At 39.8% G+C, this 26266-nt stretch overlaps 1 protein-coding gene across 5 annotated transcripts in view; it reads right to left on the bottom strand.

The window, feature by feature from the left end:
- Positions 1-26266, bottom strand: part of OTUD7A (OTU deubiquitinase 7A) — a 259935-nt gene that overhangs the window by 35263 nt on the left and 198406 nt on the right. For all 5 annotated transcript variants that reach the window (XM_048867961.2, XM_048867960.2, XM_048867964.2 and 2 more), the window contains one exon: positions 2973-3100. In XM_048867961.2, coding sequence (XP_048723918.1) covers positions 2973-3100 — 128 coding nt within the window. The remainder of the gene's footprint in view (positions 1-2972; positions 3101-26266) is intronic.

The raw sequence follows: 26266 nt of genomic DNA, 5'->3' as shown, positions 1-26266 counted from the left end.
AAGGGAGAGACATTTGCCATGCCCTCCCTCTCTCTTCCACCTACATCTACAGACACCATACCAAGCGACTGAAGTGCTGATCAAAGGGGAGAACATGGCTGAAAAGCAACCAGCCAGCCTGTGGTGAGAAGCATCTAAGTTTGTAAGGGCATTGCAAGTGTTAAGATCAGCTCAGAATGTGTTTTGCTTTTATTTCATTTGACCAAATCTGACTTGTTATGTTTTGACTTATATTCACTTAAAATCTATCTTTATAGTTAAGAAATCTGTTTGCTTATTTTACCTGAAGCAGTGCATTTGGTTTGAAGTGTGTCAGAGACTCCCCTTGGGATAACAAGCCTGGTACATATCAATTTCTTTGTTAAATTGACAAACTCATATAAGCTTGCAGCGTCAAGCGGGCATAACTGGACACTGCAAGACGTAGGTTCCTAGGGTTGTGTCTGGGACTGGAGATATTGGCTAGTGTCATTTGGTTGCACAGTCCAAGGAGCAGATTACATGCGAGAGGCTGTGTGTGAACAGCCCAGGAGTGGGGGTTCTCAGAGCAGAGCAGGGTAAGGCTGGCTCCCAGAGTCAAGGATTGGAGTGATCTAGCAGATCACCGGTCTAGATAATACCAGAGGGGAACGTCACAGTACCAATTAATGCATTATTATACAGGAGCCTAATTATTTTACAGAGGCTCTTATACTATACATGAGGCAAGTCATAAGTTTCATATAACTATAGCATTCAAAACAATAGTCCATTAAGCAGTGACTAGAACACCTTTGTTTGCCTCCACAAAACCACTAATAATTTCTTCATGGAAAAGTAAACATGGTCTACTGGTCTGAGTAACAGATTAGCAGCTAGGAATTCCTGAATTCTAAATCCAGCTCTGAGAATGACTCCCTCTGTGACTTCAGAAAAATCACTTAAACTCTGCCGCAGTTTGCCCATCTGTAAAATGAGGATAATTAATAACACTTACCTACTTCACAGCTGGGTAGGAGGCAGCAAAGATGAATTAATGTTTGCAAGGCACTCTGAAGAGGAAAGTACTATCTATGTGTTAAACACTGTTAGTTTTCAAGCCTGGCCCAGTTAAACTCATATTTCAACACTTGTTTACATTAGTAACATAAAAATGTTGGAAAACGTATGGAAAAATCTGCACCAGGAAAAAATAATTTTTTATGTGATGATCTATTTAACTGTGCATTATTCACTAGACATTATAGGCAGGCATGCTAGCACTGCCTAGTCATAAGATTAAACCAACACTTCCCATGATAAGAGCTTGTTTTTGGTTGCCTATAAGTTTGACAAACTATACTCATTTAAGCTGAAATTTCACATGCTGGGTGACTGTCAGGCTAAGATGTTTGATAAATTTTAGCCAAAATGGTTCAGGAATTTCCAAGAATGAGGCTAGGGAAGAATATATATAGTTTTATCCAAGTGTATGAGTCTTTACAAAAGATTGCAGTTCATGCTTGCTCATGGCAAAGTGTGTGCTTCATCCCCCCTCCCTCTCTCCAGTGTTGGTCCACATAGAGAATGACAGCCTGCTACTGCTATCACCTATGCTATTACCTCAAGTGGCAGAGGTTTGTGGCATGGATTTAAAGGTTCCAGCTCTGCTGGTGAACTGAAAACTACGTTAAGAGAACACCATTAAGGTTGCAAGTTAGGAAATACCAGAATTAAGGTTGCCTGGGCATGTGTGAGCTTAGAACTTGGCCAAATTTGGGTGGATTTAGATGGGGATGGCAAAAGGCACTTCTCTGACACTAAGGCCAAGCCCTGCCAAATTTCAAATCCCTGCTCCAAAGCATAAGAGTGTTGGAGCTTCTCAAAGAAGAGATCACTAGAATTTTTTTTAACCTGGGCAAACAATACAGGTCCGCCCAGCTTTGTTCTCAGAAACAGCCAAACAAATTTAGCTGAAATTTTCTGAAAGAATTCAGCCTAAGGCAGACACTCAGCATGGAAAATTTTAGCTTAAGTGGTTATAGTTTGGCAAAGTTATAAGCAACTGTAAACAGGGACTTATAGTGGGAATTTTGGGACAACATTAATAATAAGTGTTATTACATACAAAGACCCATCATATGATAACATATGCAAAAACACTGAGGAAAAAAATAGGACTATAATGGGAACTGGGCAAATTATTCATAGTGAATAGTTTATTGGATAAACTTCACTTTTTTTGTGTCCAAACAAATTGAACTTTATAAATGTGTTCATTACTTGAAATGGTTCAAACCACTTTCTGAGAACACATTTTAGCGCACAAATTGTTTGCAAACTATTTGATTTGATGATACATTGCACAATTCATTATTTAGTGGTTTGTTATTGGTGTCCTGATTCACATGGTACAGTCCACATGTATTGCAATATTTGCCTACCCTCTTTTAATATGTCAATAGGAAAATAAAATAAGTTGATCTATCCTTAAAAATGTATTAAGACCCAGGACTTGATCCAAAGCCCATTAGATAAACCATACAACTACAGACTGTGTTTTTAAATTCGGTGACTTTTATATTAAACAAGGGCTCAAATTTTAAAAGGAAATGTATGTGAAGGAAAAATTAAAAAGAAGCATAAACACTGCTAGAGAAATGATGACTGCAGAGTGTAGAAGGAGAAAAGAATACAGCAGAATTAGAACTTTGCTAACAGAGCTTGATTGCCCTATAAATTTGTTACAGAGTCCCTGAATTTCAATATTGTTTTTAAAACGGGGCAAATGTTCACAGTGCTGTATATGGTTTTAGATACATGAATCAAGTCACATGAAAGATAATGGGCTCCACAGACCTAAAATCCCTGAAATGCTCTGCACTGGTACCCCTCGTTTAGGGACATTATTATAAAGACTGTTATAATGGACAAATGTGTTGTGCTCTTAAATTCCTTGGCTACTACATTTATTTATTTTAGCTAGGTGCATAAAGTGCTAATGAAAGACTTACCTTCTCCCCCTGAGTCTCTTAACATTGTGTCTGCTACAACAACAATTGGTCTTCTCAATATATGTGCTAAGACAAAAACGTGGAACTCTTCTAAACTCTCATACACTGGATCTTCTGAATTATCAACTCTGGAAAACATAGCACAATGACCTCAGCTGATCAACTTACAAATGAAGAATTTTTTCCCCTCAAGGTTATTATAATAGACAAAGAGAAAGAGGGAAATAAGGGTCTTACAAGAACTAACAATGACACATGGAACCTTTTCTCTTTCAGTCTTTGTTTCAAATTCAGGTTAGATTAGTAGTGATTGAAATCTTTACCATCTGATACATTTTAGTAGCCACCAGTTTTATGCGATTCTCAGCCAAGCTCCTAGTGAATGGTTGTCCCTATCACTAAAATTACCATCCCCTTTGGCACTCTCTATAGGGAAGCCAAGGGTGGAGAGTCAAGTATTCCCCCACACCTCCCAGGTAAAGGTTGAGGCACATTGGTACGGCAGCATAGGAAGCTGGCACTTCTATTACCAATGTCATACCTGCCTTGTGGAGAAAGGACTTCAGTCTCTAAACCTGTGCCTCTAGGTCTTTTCATCAGTATCAAAATATGCACAAAAAGAAAAAAAAAACTAGGGTGTGGGTCGGGAAGAGATGAGGAATCTCCTTCAAATTAATTTTCTTGTCCATTTACTGACTAGCTTTGTTGTTTGTTTCTGGAGGCATACGAAAAAAGAAGCACTGTAAGCAACTCACATATAAGACAAGAGATCGTGAAACTCAAAATGCTGTACAGAACTACAGCATAAACTACTACTGAACATCCGACTTTCATTTATGGTGATCTCGTAATGAGTCTCATCTAGCTCCTACTGAAGTCAAATGGAGTCTTTCCATTGACTTTGACAGGAGCTAGATCAAGCTCAGAGTACTATATATAGTTCAGGTTTCAGAGTAGCAGCCGTGTAAGTCTGTATCCGCAAAAAAGAAAAGGAGGACTTGTGGCACCTTAGAGACTAACCAATTTATTTGATCATAAGCTTTCGTGAGCTACAGCTCACTTCATCGGATGCATTCAGTGGAAAATACAGTGGGGAGATTAATATACACAGAGAACATGAAACAATGGGTGTTACCATATACACTGTAAGGAGAGTGATCAGGTAAGGTGAGCTATTACCAGCAGGAGAGTTGGGGGGGGGGAACGTTTTGTAGTGATAATCAAGGTGGGCCATTTCCAGCAGTTGACAAGAACGCCTGAGGAACAGCAGGGGGAGGGGAATAAACATGGGGAAATAGTTTTAGTTTGTGTAATGACCCATCCACTCCCCGTCTTTATTCAAGCCTAAGTTAATTGTATCCAGTTTGCAAATTAATTCCAATTCAGCAGTCTCTCTTTGGAGTCTGTTTTTGAAGTTTTTTTGTTGAAGAATTGCCACTTTTAGGTCTGTAATCAAGTGACCAGAGATTGAAGTGTTCTCCACCTAGACATTCTCCCAAATTAACACTGGAATGCCCTATCCTGTGTAACAGGGCAAACATTGTTTAATATATTTCTTGGTGAGATAGAAAAGTGAACAGTGATGCACGTGCCCTTCTTATTGTTATGCACAAATAGAACTTTTTGGTGCACATCTTGAAGGATGTGGAATCACAAATCTATGTACAATGGGATTTACTTATTTATAACATTATTTCAAAGCCCCTTTCTGGCCCCATTTACTCATTTTCACTCCAAATGAAAAACATTTCTAAGGTGAAATCCTGGCCCTGCTGAAGTCAATGGGGGGAGTTGGTGGGGAATTGCATTTACTTCAGCGGATCCAGGATTTCACCCTAATCTTTTTCAATATTTGTTCCAGGTTTTTCCATCCCTCTAATAATTCTGTCACCCATCTCTTAACCCCTCTGGTCTCTTAACCCCTTTTGTTAATGCTTGATCTTATCTGAGATAGGATACTAGAACTGAACACAGTTAATTGGGTGAGCGAACGCTGTACCACTGATGTATATAAAAGCCATATAAAAATATTAACATAATAATTATTTAATCCAGTGTAACCTGTAAATATAATATGAATAGTAGAACAATATTAGTATAATAATAATTACTATCATAAGCATAATTTATATAATAACATTTTCAGTACTGTTTTCAATCTTCTTTATATATACACTGAATTTTTGTTGGCATTTTTACCCACTGCTTCACATTGATAAAAACTTTGCACTGAGCTATCCACTGTGATAACCAGCTCTTTTTCCTGGTTGGTTACATCTAAGTTAGAACCCAGTAATGTGTCTGAGAAATTAAAATTATTATTCAGTTTTCTCTATTCTTGACTTACCTAAATAATGTTTTTGCCAATAAATATTACTGCATCACTGTTCACTTTTCCATCTCACCAAGAAATATATAAAAGAATGCGTGCTCTATTATACAGGATATGGCATTCCATTGTTAATCTTTTTATCATGGTGAAAACTGATCCCATATTCAGGATCAATAAAGGTTTTCTGAGTTCACTCTCACGGGTCTCTGTCTCACATACAAGGAAGAAAAGTACCACTTTCAGTGTTCTATAGTAATAGCCCCAAATGCTACATCTTGCACAAATGCTTTGGTACAGTTACAGATAGCTGAGGAATAGTGTCATTTTTTGAAAACAGGGAATGGTGTGAGTTAAGGAGAGATTTTTGTCTGACATAAGAGCCATGGTCCAGATTCCTAGCTGACATACAAATAACTGAATTATCTGGCCCTTTTCTGTTTAGCATGCAAAACTTCTATATGTTGTGTAATTCTCTAGAGTAATATTTAAACTACATGGGAGGAATTAGCTGAAAAATCTTATCTAGAAGTATAGGAAGTGCATGGGCAATTCCAGTACATCACTCTTATATTGTACCGTCCATGTCTTTTACTGAGACAATTTCTGCACTTCATCCTCCAATTCTCCTGCGCCTCAGGAATGATAAGCCTATGAGACTTATGCTGTGATCAATATTCAGTTAAATAAATGTCGTTTATAGAGCCTTACTGGGAGAAAATGGATTTTTCCTAAGCAATGCTATATCCTCTTGCCTTTGTAAAACACTGAAAAAGTTAAAAAAAAAACAAACAAAAAACACTGACTAGGAGTCTGTACCTTGTGAAATAAATCAACTGTCTATAGAAAGTGCTGCTGAGACAGCGGCTTTGAAAGTTTTCAGAATGCAATACAAAGAGTGGAAGTGAACTGAACCTTGAGTGCCCTTCTTTAAAAGAACATTTTATAGAAATCTGTGACCGTAAGCGACCATCCAAAAGATACAGACAAATGGGTAGCCAGAAGCAATGGTTCACTGTTTGTCTATTCTTAACATGTCTCACTGAAGAGGTTTCTTTCCTTATTACGGACTTTTTGAGAAAACTGAAGCAAAAAACAAATCTCCAAGGTGAGGATATATATATAGCGGCTGCATATTTTAATTTTTTTTGGCGAATTTAGAGAAATAATTTATGGCACAATACAAAAGAAAGAGAGAAATATATCAAACTAATTAGCAGAAATTAGATCTATTTTTTCAAATGCATATTTTCAATTTTTTAAGCAATACACGTTCGCTTAATTGGCAGATTATTTCTTTTCTTTCAGTGATATGGCAACTTGAACACACATTAATGTATAGGAGGGGAAGCAGAATTATCCTCTTTGTACTGTGAATTATAATATCGTCTAGTTCATATATTTCGAGAGGATAGTGCACTTTCTTCCTGATGGAACTCAACATGCTTTACAAGAACATCCACACAGCCACAGAGAAATGCAGCCACAGCTGGGACGAAGGTGCACAAGGACCTCAGACAGGGAAGGTAGCAACACTGCTACCTGGCACTGCAACACTGCTAGTTGGCAGAGATTGGGAAAAAAGCAAAAACACATTTTTAATGAAAGTTTTTGCAAATGTTAAATTTTTTGAGGAAAAAAATGAACTGGCAATTTCAATTGTCAGATCAGTAGAGGTCCAAAGACTTTTCCTTCCACTTCTATATTTTGAGGGTCTCCTTCATCTATATACCAACCCCATGCACAAATCCTATGACTGTAAAGGCTGCCCTTTCTCTCAAAAATTATAACTCCACTCTATAACCACCTTCCATAAGGGACAGATGTGGTGTGTGCGCTATGTAATACTGCTGCTGCTATTACTCCTACTACTTGGATAAGGGAACTCTAGGGAAAAACCAGGATGCAGCAGGAAGTGGTGCTGGTACTCAGGAAGTAGCAATCCTTGCTTTGTGTTAGTATTGAACCAATGATCCAGCATGCGGTTAGGAGTGGACTCAGAGACCTTAGGCTGCTGGATGTGTTTTCTTTTGGATGAGACAACAAAGATGTGCTGATTATCGGTGGTAATCAAAGATCCCAGGGACACCTCAGAAGACTCAGGGGGTAAACACTGATTTCCTGATCAATTAATAATTTGGATACATTCTTTCTACCTAAAATTCCCTCATCAACTTCATCCTATGGCATTTTTCTTCACTTCCTGTCCTAAACTGTTGACTAGCAGCTCTATGAGCTGTTAACGAGTGGGTGCACATTATTCTAGAGGGGTTGCATTTCTGGAGTAGGTGAAATATTCCCTGTATAGATGAAGTTTGTGAAGCATTTTACCATCTTTTAGGATGAAAGGCTCTAGAAATGTAAGAAATATTTTAATATTTAAGATTAAATAAATAAAGTCACTTTTTACTTCACAATTTACCTTGCGATAGTGGTGTGATTCCCAGTCTACTGCGATTGCTAATTAAACTGTGAAAATGGAAGGAGGTTGAAGGGGAAAGTGAATATTGCTGAGAAGTTATTTGTTCCTAGTGTATGAGATTTAACAGATCCCAGTTCACATACTTTCCCATTATTCATTTTCTCCAAACTGCCTATCTCTTTGTCTCTCCCAGAAGATTATTTCAAACCTGCTTCAGTATTTCTTAGGATGACCTCACACTTTAACTCGGAAAATTTGGATATTGTTTCCAAATAGTGAGTGAGTATTTGGACTTAGACGACAAAGGCTAAAAAATATATTAGATCTTTTCTTTTATACTGTATCCCCTTTTCTTTCTCTCCCTTTTTTTTTTTTACATCTTAACGTAAAAACACCAAATAGCTCTGAGCAAAATTAAACACATGAACACAGAGATTCCTTTCATTATTGAATGAGGCAAAACAACCAAAAAGATCACAGTGTTACACTCTGAAGACAGTACAGAGTTAGGATTCAAGTCAAGAACATACTCCAGTATGACCTCTTATCATAGGGAAAGATGGAAAAGAGAAAGGGCAATAACAAATACTAGAAGAACCACAAAAGTACGTTCTAAATCTGTGAGGACTTACACAGCTAGGATGAAATCCTCATGGTGTGGGAAACCCAAAATGTTGTGGGAACTGGTAGATTGATGTGGGGGTGGAATGGGAAGGTGAACAACCATGGAGGTAGACTCTCTAGCCTCTGTTTGACAAGGAAGTTTATGGGCATGTGTAGCCAATGGATCTCCAAATTGTGTGAATCCATTGGCTACTAATCCCATGTGGGGTTGTGAGCTATTAGTAATGGCTGCAGTCAATTGTATAGCTGCTCCTTGCCTGACATCTAGTTTGTGGAGGAAGGAGAGATAAAACGATTATTATTATTATTAATTTGTCTTGTGGCAGCACCTATGGGCCCCAGTTGTGGAGCAGGACCCTGTTGTGCTAGATAGCATATAAACACAGAACAAAAGACAGACCCTGCCCCAAAGAGCTTACAGTCTCCATACAGATCACTTTGGTCCACTGAGCAAAAGTCCATTTCCCCATATGGTTGGTGCTGAAGACATGGTGTCATAAATATAAAGGGAAGGGTAAACCCCTTTGAAATCCCTCCTGGCCAGGGGAAAGCTCCTCTCACCTGTAAAGGGTTAAGAAGCTAAAGGTAACCTCGCTGGCACCTGACCAAAATGACCAATGAGGAGACAAGATACTTTCAAAAGCTGGGAGGAGGGAGAGAAACAAAGGGTCTGTGGGTCTGTCTATATGCTGGTTTCTGCCGGGGATAGACCAGGAATGGAGTCTTAGAACTTTTAGTAAGTAATCTAGCTAGGTATGTGTTAGATTATGATTTCTTTAAATGGCTGAGAAAAGAATTGTGCTGAATAGAATAACTATTTCTGTCTGTGTATCTTTTTTGTAACTTAAGGTTTTGCCTAGAGGGGTTCTCTATGTTTTTGAATCTAATTACCCTGTAAGATATCTACCATCCTGATTTTACAGGGGGGATTTCTTCATTTCTATTTACTTCTATTTTTATTAAAAGTCTTCTTGTAAGAAACTGAATGCTTTTTCATTGTTCTCAGATCCAAGGGTTTGGGTCTGTGGTCACCTATGCAAATTGGTGAGGCTTTTTATCCAACATTTCCCAGGAAAGGGGGGGTGCAAGTGTTGGGAGGATTGTTCATTGTTCTTAAGATCCAAGGGTCTGGGTCTGTAGTCACCTAGGCAAATTGGTGAGGCTTTTTACCAAACCTTGTCCAGGAAGTGGGGTGCAAGGTTTTGGGAAGGAAGGACGCGTCCAAACAGCTCTTCCCCAGTAACCAGTATTAGTTTGGTGGTGGTAGCGGCCAATCCAAGGACAACGGGTGGAATATTTTGTACCTTGGGGAAGTTTTGACCTAAGCTGGTAAAGATAAGCTTAGGAGGTTTTTCATGCAGGTCCCCACATCTGTACCCTAGAGTTCAGAGTGGGGGAAGAACCTTGACACATGGACTTCAGCCATAATTCCTGTTAGTATTAAAGGGAGTTCAATGCATTAATCTCCATGTGTAAAGGAAAGAACAGACCACAGACAATAGTGTCACTGAATGTCCTAACAGAAGATTCACGGGTGATCTAAGAACACAAGGAAACCTAACAGAAATGATTTTGAACTGGCAATAGGGTCTGTTCCACAACTATCAATGTGTTGCATGCTATACAGAGCTCAGAAGTCAAAAACATGTGGCAACAACATGCAGTGCAGGAACCTTATTATGACTAACTATGTCACCGTTTTATATATTGCTCTCACAATTCATGTTGTTTTTATAGTGAGATTAGCTAGACTGCAAAAGACATCTGTCAGTCGGAAGAAGTGCCAAAAATAAATGCATCTATTTACACAAAAAGGTACTTAGATCCCATGGTAACAGGCACATTATAACAACCTAAATATGATAAACAAACAAATCAGAATCCAGTTCTGAGCCCACAGTTGGGCTGGAGTAGGAGATTATTTTAAATGGTCTATTATTATAATAAGTGGTCCCAGCTCAGGATCCCGTTATGCTAAGCACTGTGCAAACACAGAACAAAAAGACAGCCCCTGCCCCAAAATGCTTACAAATACATAAAACAAGCTTTTAGCAAACTAAGAGCTCAGATATGTTTTCAATATACAGTGACCACATTTACCATATAGTAAACTTTTATGGACTCTGCAGAAGCATTTCCAGAAGATGTAAATGAAATTTCTAAATTCTAGCAAAAAGAAAAGGAGTATTTGTGGCACCCTAAAGACTAACCAATTTATTTGAGCATAAGCTTTCGTGAGCTACAGCTCACTTCAAGTAGCTCAAGCAGCTGTAGCTCACGAAAGCTTATGCTCAAATAAATTGGTTAGTCTTTAGGGTGCCACAAGTACTCCTTTTCTTTTTGCGAATACAGACTAACACAGCTGCTACTCTAAATTCTAGCAGTACCAGTTAAATATTCCTTTATTTTTCCCTCAGTATTTTGGATGAATCTACAAAGATAAGCTACCTTTTGCACTAAATATAAGTATTTTTTATCACTATTCTTTCCTCCAAATCAGTGTTAGAAGTTACATATGCTCCCAAAAAGCCAGTTCAGAAGGAATTAGTGTAACATCGTAAGTTTCTCAAAGGCAAGGAATATTCTTCTCTGGGTAAGGAAGAGATCTTTTCTCTCTTAATGTGTCTAGAATTTCCCATCAAACTTTAGGGTCACATATTTCTGGTTTTTACTCATGTATACACTAGGACTGTTTCCACTTGTTTCATGGAAACAGAAAGAGTCACAAAAGAAAAAACACTTTTTTGAAGTCTAGATAGCATACGTCACATATCTATGGGAATATCAGGGCCCAACACGCGTGGCTCAAATTCATGCTACAGTCTGATTTTGAAAGAGTGATAATAAGATTGCCATATATAGTACTTGAACTATCATACAACATTGCCAGAAAATGACTTCACTGTACAACCCTGAGGATAGATGCACTAGACTTGTACCACTATTTTAGGTCAAATTTCTTCCAGTTTTAATCTGATTTTAACTAAACACAAGATAGAATTTTGTAATAGAACAAGAAGAGGAAAATTTACAAACCGCTCGATATGAACAAGTAGTATTAACAGAGGAAAAAAGAAACATCTGATCAGTGTTTAAGCTATTGACACATGCTGCATGCTATAAAACTGTGAAGAGCAGCACGTATTCTTCACTCACGACTCCCTCTTGCTTTGGCACCCACTCACTCATTTCTTTCCAGAGGAAACCAGAATCATGAGCTCAGAGTGATTCAGATACACATTTTAATATTATTTTTCATTATATTACATTTGTCTAAAGAGAATACTGAATATTGTGTGGGGGCATTGCACTAGGAGCTGCAGTCCAAATATTGTAACCTTGCCATAGTCCTGGCATCTTGCATCCCCTCCGAAAACATTCACACAAAATCTTCACACCTAATTCAGGGAGTGTCAGTAGAATGAAAATTTATGAAGAGCAGACTAAAGTTGAAGGGCTGGTATCATATAAACCTCAGAATCACTAAGGTGCCACAAGTATTCCTTTTCTTAGAACGTATCTAGTCCATCTCCCTACCAGTGTAGATTGTTCCCTTCACGACATACGCTAGTATTTTATCTACTCAATTTATAACTGTGGATGTCACTTTTCTTTTGCATCTATTCAATCTGATTGTCAGAAAGCTTTCCCTGATATTCCATTCACATTTCCTCTCTCAATTTTCTCTCATTATTCCTTCCTAAATTCCTCTACCTCCTTGGTGTTTACAGCCTTCCAGCATTTGCAGATTGTTATGTCTCTTCCATAATCATTGCTTAGCCAAAAAGGACCTTAGGAGAATCATTGGTACTAGGACAACATGACAGAGGTATTTAGCTCTTTGTCTCTTTCCTCATAAGACAATATGGCCTGTCCTGTAATCCTTTTTGTTATTATTTCCTCAACTCCCTCCAGTTAGTCAGTATCTCCCAGGGGATGAAGTCCCCAGACATGAATGCAATACTGGAGGTGCAGTTGCACTAGAGCTGTGTAGAGAGGGACCGTTACCTCCTTGGCCAAGTGATATGATGTCTCTATATGTATGATCAAAATTCCACTATCCTTTCCCCCCCTTCAATATCACATCACTAAGTCACTTCAAAAATTATATTCACAATCCCATTCATGCTGTTCAGATTTCTCTCTCCTGTTATTTGCCTCTGTGACAAATCTGGAAATGTTGGTAATATTTTTATGATTCCTATGCATGCCTCAGTATTCCTCTAGGCTTTGTATTGCTATGCACTGAGCATACAGGGAAGGGATGAGGTGGTGACTCAGCAGCCTGTTTGGAAACCAGAATCCTCAACAAGCTGAATAAAGTCTAACATTGAATGGAGGCACTGAAGAGACAAATGGAAACCCCAGTGGTCATGACATCCACACCTACCGACAAACACCTAAGAGGAAGGAGATTTCTTTCTCCTTACCTCTGCAAGGAAGCTGAGCAAAGGCCTCCAGCAGGAGAACAAAGGGGAAAGGTGTCAAGTGGCTGTGTTAAGAGCTGAGCTCACAGAGACACAGCACCCACGTGCACCCCCTCTTCCCCTCCCCCCCATGGAACAAAGGGACAGAGAGACTGGGCCAAAATGGATTCTACTGCAGCTTGGTTGGGTAGAGCCCTGACATTGGCCAGGCTCAACTCCGTCTTAACCTTTGGTTACTCCATGCTAACCTGAGGACTTTCAGATTCTGTATGCCAGGTGACTAATCAATTATCTTGTGTTGAAAAAGCTGCCTGCTGTTGCTGCAAATACTTACTGGGAGCATTGTGCCCTGAAGGAGTAAAGTACAAGCCTCCCAGAGGAGTCTGGCTTTGCTGGACTTGCTACTGGGAGCCACAAAGGTAGACAGGGTTCACTGGCACCTGAAGGCTCAGTTTTGGAGTCCTGCCCCGATGGAACTGCATAGGGCTTTGGGGCCCGGCATACTTAAGGGGTCATCCCGAGGGACCGGTCACAGGCTAGGGCATAGAGCAGACCTGTGGATCTGTGAAAGCCCACAGCTCGCATTTTTCCCACATTCAGTCTCGCTTTGTCATGGTCCGCACACTTCTCCAAATTCTCTTGGACACGTTGTATTGTTTCTGGGTAATTACTGTGTTCAGATCTCCTCCTCATTACCAGCAGCCATGAATTTCATGATTTTGCTGAAGATTAATGAAGATACTGAAAAATACTTAGGCCTAACAAGAATCCATGTAGTAGTCAATTAGCCAGTCCTCTCAACTGGATACATTGCCATTCATCATTACATTTTATTTAAGGTCCTTCAATTAATTTTCAGTCTATGTGACAGTGCTTATGTCCAAGCCAATTAAAGGTAGTTGAGAGTAATATTTTACTAAAATGCAAATACTGTATATTATATCAGATGCTTTAACTTCACTCACTATTTTTATAATTCTATAAAATAAGAACAGTCAAGTTTGTCTGGCAAGATATTTCTTCATGAAATCATACTATTTATTGTTCATTATATCATAGCTCACTAGCACCTTATCCTGAGAGGCATGCTAAGAACTCTCAACTACCATTATCTTCAATGGGTGTTGAGGGCACTCAGCAACCTCACAGGATATTGCCCTCAGACCTGGCACCTGTGCTGCACTGCAGTTACTTTATGCCAAATTGCTGCTGCAAAGTGGTCCTACAGCCAGTCGACACCTGTAATAGCTCCTACACCAATCCACACCTGTTGCCACCATAAGGGGTGTGGTTGCTGATAAGAAGGCATCTGCAGGGCTTCTTAAAGCTCTCCTGATTCCAGGCTGCCATATTGGTCTCTGGGGATCACTGACTGCTGGGATCACTTTGTTCAGCCTTCAGATTGGTCTAAATTATGCCAGGGAAGTGGCCTTGCTTGCAGCTGGTCTTGAATCAGAGGTGTTCAATGGCAACCTTTGTTCCCTCCCGCACTTCCCCTGAATTGCATTATGTGTTCCTCTGCCTTGGCTGAGGATTTGTGTCTAGCTGTTTAGAGACTGTATAGAAATGATGACAAATTTACCCACAGGAACCAGACACATTTTTTCCCTACAATTGTTCCAAAATGGAGTCCTTGGTAGATCTACATCATGCACCCAACCTCCCACCTGAAATGTATAACCTAGAATATGATCTTACACTACAGACTCCAGCCCAGCCATAAATGTGAACGGAAAGATTACATCTTCTGACTTACAGCAACACCCTACTAATCAATATTTGGATCCTGAAAAGCCTCTTACGTTTGCATGGGACTACAACAGGACTATGCAACTTAGTTTCAATGGGACCATATTCCATGGGTACATCATTGCATGGTTTGGATCCAAATTTACATCCTCCAAAGAGAGAGCTCCTTCTACTACATCTTATTTCTAACATTACACAGATTGTAATAGCTTCAGGGCCACAGCTGCTTCTTATAGATTTGAACAGAACCGAGTGCAGTGGGGCTCCATTATGAATGAGGCCTCTGGATACAACTAATATTACTGTCACTAATATAGATCATGATATTCTCAAAGAATACATGAACTTCAAGTGTATAATTTTCTGAGGAAACTGAAAAGACCATAATTAGTGATTGTTTTACAAATTTTACTTCTAGCAAAATACAAAACTTCTAATACAAATTTCAGTAGTAACTACAAAATACAATATAGCACTAAAATATCTGTTCCCTCTGAGGCTATTTTACCTAATCTCCCATTGGCATTTGCTCTCCAAATACCAAGGGATAGAAAGAAATTCATATGTATGAATTACAGAACTAATCCGACCACCGAAAGAAAATGTAAAAAAATCAAAGGTCATTGTGGTCACTCCGCATTTAACAGTCAAAAAATGATTGAACACTTAGACCATCATCAGGGTAATGTGTCTGTTTGCAGAAGCATTACTAGACTGGCCTTCTCAGGAAGATGACAGAGGAACATCCAAATGGTCTTTGTACCATGTAAACTCAGATTCTTTTACTCATAGACAACCCACTCAACACCAAAATTTCTTTTAAGCTGGGTTTACTTTACAAGTTTTTGGTTTAATTCCTCATAATTATTAGAGTCATTGGTATTCTGAGTTAAATCTCTATCATGCCCATCAATGGTGATTTTTTTTTTTAAAAGAAATCACTTAGCTTTTTGTATTTTTCAACTGAAACTGAAAAATGTCTTGTGACAAGTATGCCAGGTGTGCTAGAGCATAGGGGTGGAAGGCAAACGTAATTCCTGACCAGCAAGAGTATTGGAGGTTTTAATAGCCTGGATTGTTACGCAGCATTCCAGAGAGTCTTCATCTCCCAATGGAGAAAACCAATATGTATATAAATATGTATATACACTGAAAAATTATTACAAAGGAGGCAATTTCTCAAATTGAACAAGACGACATGGACTGTAGCAAAGTGACCTCTCTGTCTTGTTGTCTTGCCAATGAGATAATTCCCCTAAGGTCCTTTTTTCTAAATGACCAGAATAATATGACATACTTAGACAAGAATTTGGAAAGGTGGTTGGGGCAAGGAAGAGATGTTTATCATATTCTCCAAAATAAATGGACTCAATCCAAGGATATGAGCTGGCTCTACATAAAACACTTATGCTAACATACACTTTTAACCACTCCTTTGTTTTCTCTGTCAACATCAGCAAAAGTTCAAAAAAAGAATTTATTTTTAAACTCCCAACTTGCTCCTACTCATACCGACAATACCCTGGTTGAGTGGCTGTGTATGTGATCCTGTCACCCTGGAGGATGCAAGAATTCTCTGCAGTGATGTTTGAATGATTCTTACTCAGTCTGACATACAGTGTGTGTGTATTTTATGTCTAAAATATGCTGGGCACTTCTTCATGACTGTCACATTCTTCAGATCAGTAAATATGTGGACACATTTTATAGATTTGCTTTTAAACTGCTTTTCAATAAACCAGCTAAACTTTAGGCCACAAAACAAACCAACATAATCTTAATGATTTTCTGCCCCTTAATGCCTCAATTAAAATAAAAAAAAAGTTAATTTACTACAGTAATTAAGAACTTTGTGCAAGCAAGTGGATGAGCAAAATTCTCTGATAAAATAAGACATGACCTCAAGCTTTCCCCCAAAATCAAATGGTCACATTTTCATATTAAAAAAAACCCAACACTAATTCACTTCCCTGTTTTCTCTGGGACTAGAAGTGCTGAAAAATCATAAGAAATGCTTGGATCCTGAATTTTAAAAAAACGTGCACTTGTGAAATGATGGAATGCAAAAAATGGCTGCTGTTCTGGATTGAGATGAGTGTTCACATTGAATACTAGCTCTGTTAAAGCTACTCAAATAGATCACTTGTGTGTCCTTTCCTGGTGATGGACTGATTCTGGCTCCTAAAATTGGTGACTATTAGGAACCTAGACACCAAAGAAGTCTTTATTCAAATTTACACAGAAGGAAGTGGAGATGCAGGAAATGCAGCACAGTAGATGCAGCAAAGGGGCAGAAGCTACAAAGGTGGCTTTAAGTCACCTTTATACCCTTGGGATTTTGGATTGCTCCAGGGACCAATACTGCCTCTGATATAAATCAGAGCAACACTAAGGGTACTCGCAAAAAGAAAAGGAGGACTTGTGGCACCTTAGAGACTAACCAATTTACTTGAGCATGAGCTTTCGTGAGCTACAGCTCACTTCATCAGATGTATACCGTGGAAACTGCAGCAGACTTTATATACACACAGAGAATATGAAACAATACCTCCTCCCACCCCACTGTCCTGCTGGTAATAGCTTATCTAAAGTGATCAACAGGTGGGCCATTTCCAGCACAAATCCAGGTTTTCTCACCCTCCACCCCCCCACACAAATTCACTCTCCTGCTGGTGCTAGCCCATCCAACAGTGGGGTGGGAGGAGGTATTGTTTCATATTCTCTGTGTGTATATAAAGTCTGCTGCAGTTTCCACGGTATACATCTGATGAAGTGAGCTGTAGCTCACGAAAGCTCATGCTCAAATAAATTGGTTAGTCTCTAAGGTGCCACAAGTCCTCCTTTTCTTTTTGCGAATACAGACTAACACGGCTGTTCCTCTGAAACCTGTCACTAAGGGTACTCTAATTTATAGTAGCCTGCTGAGGTCTGCCTATAGGCCAATTCCCTTTCTGGAGCCATGTAAAATCTTCAGTTTGGAATATCCCCCTCCTGCTCCTTTCCCCTCACCTGCCCCCTAAGACAGGGCTTGCAAAGGGAGCTGTATACGGCTGCTTATGGCAGCCTGCGCTACACTGTGCCTCAGCGCCTGGTGGCACAGATATAGTGCAGGAGTCATGTGCAGAAACGAGGGAGGAAATAAAAATCTCTGTTTGTATTTACAGTTCAGAACCGAACGTATTTTTGTAGAAAAATGAAAAATGTTGAAATTAAACCTTTTTTTTTACAAGAAAAAATTGTCAAAACATTTGACCAGCTCTACATATTTTATTGCAGAGGTCCTCAAATGCATTTGTAGGTCACTTGTGGTCTATGCAGGACTTGCTGATGATCTGTGGACGGCTGGCTTGTCATATGGTGTTGGCTCACCTCATTGTTTCCAGATGTTAGTACTCATTATCAGACAGTTACAAATATATTCAATATTCCCTTAATATTAATTGTCCACTGTGTGCAATTACCATAGTTGCCATAACAGTGGTATGAGACTCTGGGTATGGAGTGAAGGTGGGCTACAAGGAAATCTCCCCATGAATATGTGGGCATTGAATGAAAAAGTTTGTGAACCAATATTTTATTACAATTTTTTCTAAGTAGTTTTGCCACATAGGGGTCTTGTAAAAGTCTGTACAGTCAGAGCTAGGTCAATGTATACCTATATCTTGACTTTAGTAAAGCTTTTGATACGGTCTCGCATGACGTTCTCATAAACAAATTAGGGAAATGCAACCTAGATGGAGCTACTATAAGGTGGGTGCAAAACCGGTTGGAAAATTGTTCCCAGAGAGTAGTTATCAGTGATTCAGAGTCATGCTGGAAGGACATAATGAGTGGGGTCCCGCAGGGATCAGTTCTGGGTCCATTTCTGTTCAATATCTTCATCAATGATTTAGATAATGGCATAGAGAGTACACGTATAAAGTTTGTGGACGATACCAAGCTGGGAGAGGTTGCAAGTGCTCTGGAGGATAGGATTAAAATTCAAAATGATCTGGACAAACTGGAGAAATGGTCTGAAGTAAATAGGATGAAATCAATAAGGATAAATGCAAAGCTCTCCACTTAGGAAGGAACAATCCGTTGTACACATACAAAATGGGAAATGACTGCCTAGGAAGGAGTACTGCGCAAAGGGATCTGGGGGTCACAGTGGACCACAAGCTAAATATGAGTCAACAGTGTAGTGCTGTTGCCAAAAAAGCGAACATCATTCTGGGATGTATTAGCAGGAGTGTTGTAAGCAAGACACGAGAAGTAATTCTTACACTCTACTCTGCACTGATTAGGCCTTTTCTTTTAACTGGAGTATTGTGTCCAGTTCTGGGTGCCACATTTCAGGGAGGATATGGCCAAATTGGAGAGAGTCCAGAGAAGAGCAACAAAAATGATTAAAGGTCTAGAAAACATGACCTATGAGGGAAGATTGAAAAAACTGGGTTTGTTTAGTCTGGAAAAGAGAAGACTGAGGGGGGACATGATAGTTTTCAAGTACATAAAAGGTTCTTACAAGGAGGAGGGAGGAAAATCGTTTTTCTTAACCTCTGAGGATAGGACAAGAAGCAATGGGCTTAAATTACAGCAAGGGAGGTTTAGGTTGGACATTAGGAAAAACTTCCTAACTGTCAGGGTGGTTAAGCCCTGGAAAAAATTGCCCAGGGAGGCTGTGGAATCTCCATCATTAGAGATTAAGAGCAGGTTAGACAAAACCTGTCAGGAATGGTCTAGATAATACTTAGTCCTACCATGAGTGCAGCAGACTGGACTAGATGACCTCTCAAGGTCCCTTCCAGTCCTAAGATTCTATGTTAGTGACCCTCTTCAGGTTAATTCCATTTCAAATGAAATGTGTCGAGCTGTAGCAAACAGCTCGTCCTATACATTGATGAAATACTGCTAGGACTTAACTCAAGGAGCTTCAAGCTTTGAGTCATCTGTGCATTAAGGATTATTTCCTAACTAGGTGCCTGATTTTTCCCTACTTTCCCTCTTCATGTTTGTGTTGAAGATGACACATGGGAAGATTCTGAGTATCTTGTTGTGATTAAAAACAAAAAAACAAAAACCCTTAAAACCATTTGGTTTTATAGAATAGTGACAGCAAAACATTAACAATATCAAGCCCACAATGTCTTGAATTAGAAGCTAACATTCCTGTTAGTTTTAAAGCCAAAATACTATTCACTGACAGAATCTGTTTTAAGTGTAAAACTACTTGAGTCATGGAAAGACAAAGATGTTAAATGAAATCATTACACTTCTCCCAGGGTATATTCTCATCCCTTTGCAAGAAGCAAGGTATGAAGATGTAATCACATGACATCAAGCGTTCGGCTGGCCCCAGTATCTGTCCATGAAGGAACTGTCATAATAACAATCCAATCAGTCACTAAAGCCCTTTAACTGAAAACTATCTATGAAGGGGCATTGGGGTAGAAGTGGGGGTTGGGGAGAGAGAAGGGGACTAAGGCCCTTTTTAAAAATAAAATAAAGGATGTAAGAACCTTTTCTCAAACTGAAGCAGTTCCCTTTTGGATTTTCCATTCAGTCCTATTGCTTTTGGTTCAACATGAAGATAAATGAAAAGATTTTGATGATCTGAGATTCCTTTTGGGACCACTTAGGACAATGTGTACAAATCACTTCTGAAACAAGGACTATTTCATGGTTAATTATCCTATTTAAACTGGCTGCAGGATTTATTGTGTAGGAGGCAAGAACTCAAGTCATAGCTTTCCCTCGATTCTCTTTATCTTCTTCTTGCTCTGTGACTTCAATTCCTCAGCATCTGCTCTCACAAAAAGAAGGTTCTCAAAGAACCCCTGGAGGTTCACAGACAATTGCAGATTTCTTATAAGTGCATTTGACTCACAACAAATAAATAAATAAAACTAACTCACAGGTGGATGTGGTGACAAAAATCAAAACACATTTGTTACTGAGGTTTTCTTTTGATGGGTACGTGACTTTTGATGCTGTAGTTAGTTCTGGCACCAAAGGAGATTACCTCATCTATAATTCAAAGGCTGATCTGCACATTATTTGAGGACACTAAATAACTGGTAGGTACACGACACTGTCAGACAAAAATATTATTCTTTGAAGAGTTCTTTTCCCTTTTAGATGATGCATAAGTTTAAGTAGTAATTTTTGGTATGGTACATTGAAAAGAATAATTTATTCAGTCAATATTCCTTGCAATCATAGAATCATAGAATATCAGGGTTGGAAGGGACCTCAGGAGGTCATCTAGTCCAACCCCCTGCTCAAAAGCAGGACCCATCCCCAATTAAATCATCCCACCCAGGGCTTTGTCAAGCCTGACCTTAAAAACTTCTAAGGAAGGAGATTCCACCACCTCCCTAGGCAACGCATTCCAGTGTTTCACCACCCTCCTAGTGAAAAAGTTTTTCCTAATATCCAACCTAAACCTCCCCCACTGCAACTTGAGACCATTACTCCTTGTCCTGTCCTCTTCCACCACTGAGAATAGTCTAGAACCATCCTCTCTGGAATCACCTCTCAGGTAGTTGAAAGCAGCTATCAAATGCCCCCTCATTCTTCTCTTCCGCAGACTAAACAATCCCAGTTCCCTCAGCCTCTCCTCATAAGTCATGTGTTCCAGACCCCTAATCATTTTTGTTGCCCTTCGCTGGACTCTTTCCAATTTATCCACATCCTTCTTGTAGTGTGGGGCCCAAAACTGGACACAGTACTCCAGATGAGGCCTCACCAATGTCGAATAGAGGGGGACGATCACGTCCCTCGATCTGCTCGCTATTCCCCTACTTATACATCCCAAAATGCCATTGGCCTTCTTGGCAACAAGGGCACACTGCTGACTCATATCCAACTTCTCGTCCACTGTCACCCCTAGGTCCTTTTCCGCAGAACTGCTGCCTAGCCATTCAGTCCCTAGTCTGTAGCTGTGCATTGGGTTCTTCCATCCTAAGTGCAGGACCCTGCACTTATCCTTATTGAACCTCATCAGATTTCTTTTGGCCCAATCCTCCAATTTGTCTAGGTCCCTCTGTATCCTATCCCTGCCCTCCAACTTATCTGGCACTCCTCCCAGTTTAGTATCATCCGCAAATCTGCTGAGAGTGCAATCCACACCATCCTCCAGATCATTTATGAAGATATTGAACAAAACCGGCCCCAGGACCGACCCCTGGGGCACTCCACTTGACACCAGCTGCCAACTAGACATGGAGCCATTGATCACTACCCGCTGAGCCCGACAATCTAGCCAACTTTCTACCCACCTTATAGTGCATTCATCCAGCCCATACTTTAACTTGCTGACAAGAATACTGTGGGAGACCGTGTCAAAAGCTTTGCTAAAGTCAAGATACAATACATCCACTGCTTTCCCTTCATCCACAGAGCCAGTAATCTCATCATAGAAGGCGATTAGATTGGTCAGGCATGACCTTCCCTTGGTGAATCCATGCTGACTGTTCCTGATCACTTTCCTCTCATGTAAGTGCTTCAGGATTGATTCTTTGAGGACCTGCTCCATGATTTTTCCGGGGACTAAAGTGAGGCTGACTGGCCTGTAGTTCCCAGGATCCTCCTTCTTCTCTTTTTTAAAGATTGGCACTACATTAGCCTTTTTCCAGTCATCCGCGACTTCCCCCGTTCGCCACGAGTTTTCAAAGATAATGGCCAATGGCTCTGCAATCACAGCCGCCAGTTCCTTTAGCACTCTCGGATGCAACGCATCCGGCCCCATGGACTTGTCCACATCCAGCTTTTCTAAATAGTCCCTAACCACCTCTTTCTCCACAGAGGGCTGGCCATCTATTCCCCATGTTGTGATGCCCAGCGCAGCAGTCTGGGAGCTGACCTTGTTCGTGAAGACAGAGGCAAAAAAAGCATTGAGTACATTAGCTTTTTCCACATCCTCTGTCACTAGGTTGCCTCCCTCATTCATTAAGGGGCCCACACTTTCCTTGGCAATGGAATGGTTGGAGTGAGTACTAAAATTATACACTTTTACAGGTTAATTTCTTTGGCTAGTTTTGGTTAGTCTTCACTATTCTTTTAACGGGTATATTAGGATTGTAATTCACATCTGATTTGTTGACCATTTCCTATTGCTATTTTCCCATCCCCAACAAGAGAAATGCCTAATACACGTAACTAACAACAATTTGACCTAAATTATATTTGATTTAACAAACGGTATTAGACTTCTTTTAAAAAAAAACCATGGGGGAGGTGAAGCTTACTGAAAAGTTTCAGAGTAGCAGCCGTGTTAGTCTGTATCTGCAAAAAGAAAAGGAGTACTTGTCGCACCTTAGAGACTAACCAATTTATTTGAGCATAAGCTTTCATGAGCTACAACCCACTTCATCCAATGAAGCAGGCTGTAGCTCACAAAAGCTTATTACTGAAAAGGGAATTTTTAAAAGGAGTATGTGTCTCTGTTAAATACAACCACCACCATTTCAGCACATCCAAACACACTGAAGCTGTGTGCTCCATGAGACACATACAGTATGAGATGGATAAAATGAGGTTGTGGGAACTGGTGTTGAGTACCTGCCTGTAGTAGAAATGTGGACTGAACTACATTTTAAAAGACTGTGGCAGATTTAGAAGACTGAAGAGCAAAATTATTCTTTGTTATCTTCTGTATATAAGGACAAATATATATATATACTATGCTTAGTGAACATTTTTCTGAAAATAAAGATGTTGTGTCAGCGAAATCCTTAGTCCTGACATCTAAAGGTTAAAAATGCTGAGAAAATGTCACATTCTGCTTCAACACAGTGGAGAGTAGGAACACTTTTTCTAAAGGTATTTTATCCTTTTTGTGGTTTACGCCTCCACTTCGTCTAATTACTTATAACATGCAATTTTCTCAAGAGGAAACAGCAACTAGAGAAAAGAATGCACTGAATGAATAGAGAATAAATGGCTTTAGTTTTAACACCCCCCCTATTCAGGTATGAAAATTAAAATTCTTGTATTCTCAGGGCCGGTCTATTGTAAACAAAACTATACTGCACTTCATGAACAAGTGCACTTTGATTAAGTGTTCAGTGCTATTTCATGTTAAGTCCTAAAGCTATAAGGAATCCAATTACATTTGTGCAGTAAGGATATTTAATTATTATACAAACAATATTGTTTTATTTCCTTAAGTAATATCTAAAAATATAAATTATTCTTTCCATTTTTACTGAAACCTCTTTATACTTCAAATTAAATACATGCTGGTAGTAAGTTACACAGAACTTGGTCTTACCCTAACCCTCATCAAGTACCACAGTATGCTCCAATATGCTAATTTAACTAAAATGTACATAATTATATTGACAGAGATGGCCATCCAGGGAGCCAAAGTATGAGGGCTGTACCCACTTTCATTGTCTTGTAATGAAAATATTTTCCAATAACTGCCCATCTGACACAGTTTCATTCAATCTCCAGAGTTTAATCAAAGTAACTGCAATCAACCACGCTCTTGCAGAATGAATCCAGAGGAACACATTTGGAAATCAGGTAAGAAAGATCAGATGAGGCCTTAGAACTTGATGTGTATGGTCTGATGTGACCTTTCTAGCTACTATCCCACTGTTAACTTCAACAGGACAAAGAACAAATCAATTTCAATTTGAGAAAACTATATTTAAATAATTTTCTGGCTTGATAATATTATTTATATTACAGATGAATTATAACTGTTTACAGAGACAGAAAAAAAATAAACTATACCAAGCTCTGCAATATAAAGGTTCATTATTTTCATTGAGGGCTTTTGGTAACAACATGGAATCAAAGTTCAAGTAGTGTGTAGATTTCAAAAGGCCTTATGAGACTACAACTATCTATTGTAGTGTATTGTCTTATTAAATAAACAAAAAAAAAATCCTTTTGTTTTTCCAAAAAAAACAAAAACAAAAAACCTGGGTACTTTGGAATATGTTTTATCACAACTGACTTTCTCTGTAGGGCCAAATTCTGCCCCCAGCTTATATCCTGTGCCACCCAACTGCCTTCAGAACGTAATTAGATTTTTTAAAGTGTGACATGCTCTGTAATAATACGTTGCTTCATTTGTGAAAGCACATGGCTGTTTTGAGTTAAATTCTCTGCAACCCAGTTCACTGCACTGGGGGTTTGCACAGGTGTAAATGAGGGAAGGATGTAGCCTGATACACACTGTATAGAATACACACAAATTTAATGTCCAAAAAAATCTATTGTTCATTTCTTATCTGAACATGTAAAATATTTGTATGTAGTTTGGACAGCTGAAAGCTCAGTCTGATTTGGGTATTTCCTTTCCAATTAGACCGTATTAGAAGAAGAGCAATGTTCTAAAAGTAGACACTGTTGAAAGTTAATGACCATTGTACACTACCAACAATGCTCTTAGAAGGTTTTCTGCCTGTGAGCAAAAAGCAAGAGAGATCTGCAAGAAGAAGTGTGCCAGTACTGGATACTGGTTTATCGTTTATTGCAGGGGTGGCCAACCTAAGCCTGAGAAGGAGCCAGAATTTACCAATGAACATTGCCGAAGAGCCACAGTAATACGTCAGCAGCCCCCACATCTGCTACCCCCCCCACCGGCAGCCCCACCAATCAGCGCCTTCTGCTCCCTCCCTATGCCTCCTGCCCGCCACAATCAGCTGTTTCGCAGTGGACAAGAGGCTCTGGTGGGGAGGGGAGAGGAGCGAGGGCATGGCAGGCTCGGGGGAAGGGGTAGCAGGACCTGGGGCAGAGCAGGGGCTTGAGCAGTGAGCACCCCACAGCACATTGGAAAGTTAGCATCTTTAGCTCCGGCCCCGGCATCAGCGCCCATGCAAGGAGTCGCATATTAACCTCTGAAGAGCCGCATGCGGCTCCAGAGCCACAGGTTGGCCACCCCTGCTTTATTGGCTTCTCTAGTTCATTTCAAATGTCTTTCCTATTTACTACTATAGGATTAAATTCAGCCTCCCTCTTCCATCAGAAAATAAGCAGCCAAACGAGGCTCTCAATCCCACTTCCCAAAACCCCAAGAAGTTCACTGTGTAGGTCCTCTGTAACCCTGACTTGTGGCCACTGATTCTAGTGGCAGGGACATGGTACTTTCATATTAGAATGCATTCGCCTATTAACAGCCTCCTATGCACCCTTTTGATGAGATTACTCTTGCTTGTGGTGAAAGTAACCTCCATAAGTGCTGGCTAACTTTCCCCAGGTCAGCCATCTCAGCAGGGCACTATAGGACCAAGACCTTTTAATGACCTGTTGAACCAGCTGGCACCTCTCACATCCAAATATCAAGTTCTGTGCAAGTCAAAGGCCTTGCCCTGTTTTGAACAACACAGAGTTATGGACAAACATAGGAACATAAGAAATAGGACTGGAAGACACCTCCTGGATTGAGTCCAATTCCCTGCTATCACAGGCAAACCCATCATATAATCTCGCTTATTAGACAAGACGTTGCTGTAAAAAAAATCATCATTAGGAATCTGACATAAGGCGTTGTGAAACGATGACAAATGAGCACGACTTTATAACCTTCTAAAACAACATCAAGGGATTCTCTGATGGAGTCCTGAAGATCTTTTATTTTCTACCCACCTCTATTTTCCATGCATCAACCCCAAGGTCCAGGTAATGGCTATTTTTCTGGCTGGTGTTTAATAACCCAGGGACGTCATTGTTGAATGATGAAAGGCACACACCCTCCATCTCCCTGGGTCCGGACTCTACTGCCTCCACACTGCCTCCAGAGAGC

Source organism: Caretta caretta, chromosome 10 (genome assembly GCF_965140235.1).
Source record: "Caretta caretta isolate rCarCar2 chromosome 10, rCarCar1.hap1, whole genome shotgun sequence".
NCBI lineage: Eukaryota > Metazoa > Chordata > Testudines > Cheloniidae > Caretta > Caretta caretta.
Note: the sequence above shows the minus strand (reverse complement) of the source record. Positions and strands in the feature narration are given on the sequence as shown.